Raw genomic sequence first — 9,086 nt, 5'->3', positions numbered from 1 at the left:
GTCTTTGAGTACCATAAGGGGTTTATACATTTCTCAAAATAGGAATTGTTGGATGGGGCTGGCCCAGTGGCGCAGTGGTTAAGTTCTCATGTTCAGCTTGTCAGTGGCCCGGGATTCGCTGGTCAGGTGCGGACATGGCACTGCTTGGCAAAAGCCATGCTGTGGTAGGCATCCTTCGTATAAAAGTAGAGGAAGATAGGCGTGGATGTTAGCTCAGGGCCAGTCTTCCTCAGCAAAAAGAGGAGGATCAGCAGTGGTTAGCTCAGGGCTGATCTTCCTCGAAAAAGAAACAAAAAAAGAAATTGTTGGACCAAATGATCTCTGAAGTTCCTTTCAGCAGAAATATTCGTTGGTTATGTAGACCATCAGCAGGTCTTATAACCATGAATAAGTTGTCTTGGTTTTAACTTGGAGAGTTGTGTTATATACTGCCACTAGTATATATTTTAGAGCCAGATAAGCATGACTTTAAATTCAGATTTTGCCCTTTATGAGCTTAAACTTTTCATGTCTCAGTTTTCTAATTTGTAATACTGGGAAAATAATAAATAGTATAACAATAATAATAGTAGTAGCAGCAATTGCCTCATGGGGTTATTGTAAGAATTAAATGTAATAATGCAGCAAAATCCCTGGTTCAAGGTAAATGCTCTGTAAATTTTAGCTACTTGAGAGTGATGATGTTAATGACAATGAAAAATCCATACTTCATTATTTTGGAAAACAATTAAGCACTTGATTCCTTTGTCAAAACCATGTGTCGTTTACGTTGGGGCACAAAATTGAGATTAACTCAATGGCCTGCTCAGATGTCTAAGTCTATCAAAATAATTCTGTTTATGGCAACAGATGGACAATACCAACTGGACCAGTGTGTCCCATTTTGTTCTCTTAGGCATTTCTACCCATCCATAAGAGCAGATCCCACTCTTCCTTCTTTTTCTACTCATGTATGCAATCAACATTTCTGGAAACTTTGCCATCCTCACACTGATCATCTCTACTTCACACCTCCACTCCCTCATGTACATTTTCCTCAGTAACTTGGCTTTGGCACACATCTGACTCACCTCCACCACAGTCCCCAAGATGCTACAGAACATTTTCTCTCCTAGAAAAGCCACTTCCTACATCGGCTGCTTAGCCCAGCCTTATTTCTTTCTTTGCTTTGCAGCCATGGAAAACTTCCTCCTGGCTATGATGGCCTATGACAGATATATTGCCATCTGTCATCTTTCTGCTACACTATGATGCTGACTAGAATGCTGTGTTCACAGATGTGTGCCACATCCTCTCCCATCTTCATTCCCTGCTGCACACCTTTCTCACGGGCCAGTTGATCTTCTGTGCAGATAACAGGATCCTTCACTTCTTCTGTGAGCTCTACCCTCTGATAAAGTGCTGGAGCTATACCCTCCAGCATTCACCTCAACATGCTGATGATTCACACAGAAAGTGTCATTGTCATCAAGGGAGACTTGGCTTTCATCATTGCCTCCTATGCCTGCATCATCTCAGCAGTCCTCTGGATCCTGTTAGCCAAGGGCAAGTGGAGAGCTCTTTTGACCCATGGCCCCCAACTCACTGTGGTGGCCATATTCTATGGCACCCTCACTTGGGTCCACTTCCAACGCTTTTCCAGCTACTTAGTGACCAAGGTTTTCAACCTGACAGTCATGTACACAGTGGTGACCCTCATGCTGAGCCCCTTCATTTATAACCTGAGAAATGGGGATTTCAAAGGAGTCCTCAGGAGATTTATAGACAGAATATGGCCTTCTTTCTTTAGATAAAACCCTAAAATATAGTTCCAAGTTTTACCTATGATTCTGGGGAAAAAGTTTTGTCCTTCACAGATCTGCTTCCTTTAGAATGTTTCAGAAATGTCTAAATTAGATACATATAATGAATTGTCTCATTATGTACTATCCTGAGTTATCCCTTAAACCCAAAGCACATGAAACTATATATTTAGTATAAACAACGAGCATGGCTGTAATCAAAATTGAGAGTGTTCTCTGGGCCTTCCATTAAGCACTAGGGTTGCAACTCTCAGAGTTCTTAGACACAGGCAACAGAAATTAATTCTTTTGATTTAGTTGATTGATGGATATAATAAGTTTATTGAAAGGAAATGTGGAATTCATGCATTTCTAAGAAAGCTAAGCAACCAGACTCAATAAAATGGACAAGAATAAGAAAGGTCATATAGTCAAAATCATATCCCAGAACGGGTCTGATGAGGTCATCACTTTAGTCACCAAACTCTGTTCACTGCCTCTTGTACCCTCACCAACACTATCAGCAATAGTCACTGGGAATAGCTCTTGGAGGCCTGAAAACCAAGTGTGATCACCTCCAGAAAGAACTGCCCACTTATTCTTTGCAGCAGCACCTCTAGATTCAAACTAAGGTGGTACATGTGATTGGCCAAGTCTTGGGTCACTCACCCATGCTCTGGTTCCTGGGAAACAAGGAAAGCAATACTGCTGTTTTTATTCTCTATAAGGCAGAAGGAGGTTCTGCCTCCTACCAAGACAAATGAAATTGGGAAACTACTCCAATATGGGAAAATGGACATAATGACAAATTTCCATTATGGGGTCAGGAGTTATAGAAGTTCAAGAATTAAGCACTGTCACAGCTCTCCAACTTGCATTTTATTAACCTTCATTAGCTGCACCATTCGGGCATAACTTAAACTCCTTTTGTCTTAGCATGCTCCCGATCTTTTCTATAGTTGGTATGAACAACTTGTCTAATACTGGATATTTTTCTGCTGCCCAATCAACATTGGACATGAGGAACAGATGAATGGATAAAGAAATTGTGGCATACGCACACACACACACACACATGAATATTATTCAGCCTTTAAAAAGAAGGTTAGCCTTCCATTTGCAACAAAATGGGTAAAACTGGAAGATATTATGCTAAATGAAATAAGCCAGACACAGAAAGAAAACAAAACTGCATGATACCTCTATATGTGGAATCTAAAAAAGTCGAATACATAGAAGCAGAGAGTAGAAACAGATGTTACCAGTGACAGGGAGTTGGGAGAAATGGAGAGATGTTGGTCAAAGGATACAAAGTTGAAAGTATGTAGGATGATTAAGTCTAGAGTTCTAATGTGCATCATGATGACTATAGTTAATACTATTGTATTGAATACTGGAAACTTGCTAAAAAAGTAGATTCCAGGTGCTCTTATTAGACACAGAAACATGGTTAATGATGTGAGGAGATGGTATGTTAATTAGCTTGTCTCATTTCACTATGTATATGTATATCAAATCATCATGTTGTACACCTTAAATATATACATTTATTTTTTTGGTGATGAAGATTAGGCCTGAGATAACATCCGTTGCCAATCTTCTTTTCTTTTCTTTTTCTACCCAAAGGCCCAGTACATAGTTGTATATCCTAGTTGTAGGTCATTCTGGTGTTTCTATGTGGGATATCACCACAGCAGGGCCTAACAAGTGGTGATAGGTCCATGCCCAGGATCCAAACTGGTGAAGCCCTGGCCACCAAAATGGAACACATGATCTTAACCACTCAGCAATTAGCTTGGCCCCTACAATTTTTATTTTTAAACATAAATTAAATTTTAAAATAAGGAAAAAAATTTCTGGTATTTCTCCCTCATTCCTTGATGACTTCAGCATCTGTTTCTCTAACTCTCTCCACCACAATTTAATTATCATTTTTGGAAATTCCAATATTCATATAAATGGTTTATCCACATAGCAACATGTATTCACCCCATCTCAGCCACCCATTCATATGGTCATATCTCAGACTTTGCCATTACAAATAATTGCACCACTGGTGAAAGCTCAGTTTTAAACATTTCCCTTCCTGTTGGCTCCTATTCTTTCAGTTTATATAATTTAATTCTCCAACTCCAACAATTTTCTGACACCATTGAGATCCATTATCCCTTGAAATTCTTCTTTATTATCTACTACCTAATTTACGTCCTTCCTTCCCAACTTAACAATACAGTTTATGGCCCAGAATTATAACCACCTTCTTGGAAACCCCTTTAATTCTCTTGCCTCCTCTTGCTTTACTGGCAAAATCCCAGCCCTGAGTAATTCCAAAATTTTGCTTATTTGTGACTTTATTTGATTACCTGAATATTGGAGAATATCGCCCCACCATGCTTATTTGAGTAATAGTAAACCAGAGAACAAAATGCCCAAATGGGTGCTCAATAGTGGCAGAGTTGTGGATTATCATCACATTTCCTAGTACTTTACTTTCCGAAACTCTAGCATATTTTACATATTTTCTTTTTTATGATTCTCTAAAGCAATCCTGCTCACACCACTGTCTGCTGAAGTGTCTTCAAGTATATGTCATCTTCCCTCCATCAAATCTACCAGCCCACCTCCATCTGAATCCAAATCTCTGACTTCCTTTTGTTACGGGGGAAGAAGTGGTTCATTTTCTAGATAAAATCATCACTTTAATAGATACACATCCCCTTTCAAGAATTTTATTTTCAATTAACTACTTTCTCTCTTGAATCATTAATTTTTAACTATATATTGGAATTTCTATCAGCAAATGAACATGCTTAATGTCATTAGTCTTTACAAAAATTAGAAGAAATTCTCTCTTGACTCATTTTACACATGACACCTCAAATTGCACATGACGTTTTGTCTACCTCCTCAAATGAGTATACTTTCAACGTGTCTATCATCATGGCCTCCACTTCCTCTATTGCAATTTTATCATAAAATGGCTGTAATTGAAATCTTCCTCCTAACATTTCACTTAACTCCTCCTATCAAAGTTTCAAATAATCTATATCTTGCAAAATCTAATAATCAATTATATGTTCTCATTAATGACCTCTCAACTACATTTGAGAGAGTGACTACTCCTATATTCTGGACATACTCTTTTCCAGGATTCTGACATACTAAATTTACCTACTTTCTTCCTACTAATGGCCACTTTTCAGTCTCCTTTGCTACTTCCTCCCCCAGACTCTAAATGTTGAAGTGCTCACCCACCTCAGGGCTCTGTCCATACTTCTCTTTACTATACTCTCTTAATAGGTGATTTTGTCCAGTCCATAGTTTCAAATGTCATTTACATTTTGTTGTGACATTTCTATCTCAAGACAAGACCTCTCCATGAGGTTCAAGAATTATGTATTCGACTGCCTATGAAATATTTTCACTTGGAAAGATATCTCAAAGTTAACATGTCCAAAACAGAGTTATGGATTCCCCCCAACCAAATCTGTAAGCCCTCCACTTCCACAGAACCTTCCCCATATAAATAAATGGCACACTAATTCCACCCACTTTCACAGTCCATGTTTGATTTTTCTTTTTCCCTTGCATATTACATCTAGTTTATCAATGTATCTACACAGCTCTACTTACCATATGTCCCAAATCTGACCACCTACTTCTGGAGTAAGAGCCACTGTGAAAACTCTCCTTCAGTCTCCACTATCAGTGAAGTTTTATGGAGTGATACAAAAGCTCAGATAGAATAATTCAGTCATTATAAATATCTAGCTGTTTATTATCACTGTAAGTTGAAAATTACAGGATACCATAAAATTATTACAATTTTAAGAGAGGTTTAGGCTACTCTACGGTTTCCTCAAAAATCATGCCTCTGTACAATGATATTGTAACTCATTTTGATTTCTCTCTGAAGAAAAGTACATGTCACACCATCATTAAAATGAGCAAAGTTCTGCAGGCCATTCTGATTGGTAGTAATTTGGCTTAGTAATCATCTATGCAACATATTAGATCTGAAAAATGAGAAGTTCTGGTTTGGTGATTTGAAAATATCTTTTCAGTTCCAATGCAAAGAGATTCTAGGTCAGTCGATGGAGACCAGAGCTATTCATTCATGAACTAACTTCTTCTCAGATACAAACAAGAGGGAGACGACAAGGAAGATTATTCCACAGGAATGTTAACCATGCCAGTTCTTAGGAGTATAACCCCTATACTTGAGGCATTTTAAAGTTACATCTTAACTCCTTGGGCTCAGGAGATGTGCTACCATTCTCTGTTTGCCTGGGAATCAGGTTGGAAGTTTCCCAAGATGCACAGTTTCCTGAAAAGCCTTTGCAGAGCTCCCTTAACCTCTTTGTTCCTCAGGCTATAGATAAGTGGGTTTAGCATAGGTGTAACTACTGTGTAAAAGATGGCAATCTGGCGATCCTGGTCCAAGTCATAGCTGGAAGATGGCCGGAGGTACATGCGGATCACAGAGCCATACAGGAGCAGCACAACCATGACGTGGGAGCTACGGGTGGACAGGGCTTTGTGCAGGACAGCAACTGAGTGCATGCGGACTATGGCAACCCCAGTGCGGGCATAGGAACCTAAAATGAAGAAGAAGGGGCTGACCACCACAGCTACACCCTCAGTAAATATTAGCATTTCATTGACCACTGGCAGGGTGCAGGAGAGCTTCAGCAAGGGTGTGATGTCACAGAAGAAGTGGGTGACCTCATTGCCACAGAAGGTTAAGCGGGTGACCAGCACACTATAAAGAAGGCTGTTGAGGCTAACGACCACCCATGAGGTTAAGGTTATGCGTAGACAGAGGCGATGGCTGATGATGGCAGAGTATCTTAAGGGGTCACAGATGGCAGCACAGCGATCATAGGCCATGGCAGCCAGCAAGTGGCCTTCCATGCTGCCCACAGTCATAAAAAAGAAAAGCTGGATTATGCAGCAGTTAAAGGAGATGGTTCTATTCACAGGCAGCATGTGCACCAGCATCTGGGGAACAGTGATGGTTGTGAGAAATATGTCAATGAATGAAAGCTGGCTGAGCAGGAAATACATGGGAGTCTGAAGCTTGGAGTCCAAGAGAACACCAATTACTAACAGGGCGTTACCCATAACTGCCACCAGGTACATGGCAAGGACAATCCCAAAAATAATTGGCTGCATCTCTGGCCAACTTGCCAGGCCCAATAAAACAAATTCAATTACTTCTGTTCTATTTCTAGTGGCCATAAAACATGATCTACATCACCTGCAAAAACAAAGATCAAATAATGCTCAAGTTTATTATGGGATAGTTTTTAGAAAATGTCTTCCCTTGCATAGACGTCCCTAGTTTCCAAAAGTATTTTTTCTTTAATTCCTTCCCTTTGCCATTTTCTTTCTATCCATCTACTCACTCACTCACTCTTTAGTTTATTCCAGATTCACTTATGGACTTATTGCAAGATTGACTTGCAATCTCTCAATTTGATTGACACTAAGGACAGTAGGATAAATCACACATGATTTTATTAAATTCACTGTATAACAAGGAAGGCATCACTAAACACAGAATTTCTTTGGTGATTTCTATGTGCTAGAGAGCATATGAAATATCATACATCTGATCCTCACAACAATCTCATATAATAGAAACTACTTTTGATCTCCTATGAGAGGTGAGAAATCTAAAGCAAAGCGACTTACTCTGTTGAATGTCTTATAGGATCTGAGTGACAAAATCTAGACTCAACAGTCTATAGTTTTGCTGGACTTAAGCAACACACTTCACTGGTTGTCAGACTTGACAAGGGAGGGGAAAGATGCCAAGGCTCCAGCCAGATATCCAAGTCTCTACATCTCTGATGGGACACTGGAGTGAAGATCTGCTCCTACATTTCTATGTCAAGAATCTCAAATTTGTTCTTTTATTAGGAGAGTTCTTGTTCCATTAAGTCAAGTGCACTTACCTGAGATAAAAGTAGCAATGGTTAATATAATCATTAAAGTTATTAATGTTTAATTTTTAGTAAATAATATAATATTCCAGTGGATGGAATTCTCATGTCTTTTTGGCTCAGGATTTCTCTGTAGGCAGATCTATATGGTATGCTGAAGAGGTAACTTCTAGAGGCTGCTAAATACATGAGGATATATTTTTTCATGAATGTGAGAAAAATAATTAAAATACTATAGTATAAGATAATATAATAAAAAGCAGAGATCTTTAACCGTAAGTTTTCTCACCTTCCTGTTTAGTTTTAACTCTTTTGGTGGTTCCTACCTCTATGATTCTAGATAACATGCTACTTATTATACATCTATGTACCAGTTTTACCCATTTAAGATATCTTTCAACTCTCTACTATGAAAGATGAAGTTTTATCTTGTTTACATTTTTCCCACTATTCTCTCTTCTTTTCCATGATCTTTTGATGATTATTGTAGTTCTTCAGTGAATTGCTTTTCTGCTTTTAAATGGTATACTTAAATCTATATTTCTGCATCAACTTCAGAGTCCACTTATCTTCCTCACTCCAACAACTTCCCAATCTTTGGAAAGCTGTACCTTGGTTTGTATATTGTCAATATTGAAAACATATAAATTATGATTTATAACCATAGTTAAGTCTTCCAGGTAAAAGCTGGACTTCAGTAAACAATATTTACGTTAGTATAATTATGTAAATATTTTCATGGTGGAGCCAAATGATGTGCTATTGTTTCATTTGTTCTTTGATGAATCCAGTGTTCCACCTGACTAAAGGAGAATATTCCTAACATTCAGTAAAGAAAACAACTATTTCAAGGACATACCTCTTGGTGCTTTCTTTACTCTAAAGATCATACATGGAGCTGCAGCTTAAAAGATAAAGAACCTTTACCTTTTCCAGTGTCTGTTCTTTTGTCTTTATTTCTTCCTATATCCTTCTCTGTGTTAGTAAATGCAGCTCAAACTATATGCTCTTGTGATCCTGTCACTCATCCAAGGCAGTGGCCAAATGGAGCTGTCTACATGAAGGTATAGATGAAGTTGAAAGAGACGAAGAGATGGGAAGGGAGAGAGATGAAATCAGTCCTTTCATGGGGAAAGGGTGAGAGAAAATGGTCTCCAAGAAGGAAAAAGTGGCAAAGAGTATAGATTCATCCATTCTGAGGCTAAGAATGTGGTAACATGGAGAGCCAATTATTTCCAAGCAAAGCAAAACTGTGTTTTTAAGCTAATTATATGCAAAAAGAGTCATAAGCACTGGTAAAGCTCTTGTTGGCTGACTTCTTCAAGACTAGTGTCTATATCTTTCCTATTTTCCAATA

General features: G+C 38.5%; 1 protein-coding gene and 1 pseudogene across 1 annotated transcript; one reads left to right on the top strand and one right to left on the bottom strand.

Moving 5' to 3' along the window:
- The first annotated feature begins 849 nt into the window (after positions 1 to 849).
- On the top strand, positions 850 to 1,793 carry LOC106830833 (olfactory receptor 1Q1-like; annotated as a pseudogene).
- Positions 1,794 to 6,050: 4,257 nt separating this feature from the next.
- Positions 6,051 to 7,022, bottom strand: LOC106830834 (olfactory receptor 1J4-like). Its single transcript, XM_014840683.2, has one exon. The coding sequence runs from the start codon at positions 7,020 to 7,022 to the stop codon at positions 6,051 to 6,053; it is 972 nt and encodes a 323-aa protein (XP_014696169.2).
- Positions 7,023 to 9,086: the final 2,064 nt, after the last annotated feature.

The sequence above is a fragment of the Equus asinus genome, chromosome 10 (genome assembly GCF_041296235.1).
Source record: "Equus asinus isolate D_3611 breed Donkey chromosome 10, EquAss-T2T_v2, whole genome shotgun sequence".
Taxonomy (NCBI): Eukaryota; Metazoa; Chordata; class Mammalia; order Perissodactyla; family Equidae; genus Equus; species Equus asinus.
Note: the sequence above shows the minus strand (reverse complement) of the source record. Positions and strands in the feature narration are given on the sequence as shown.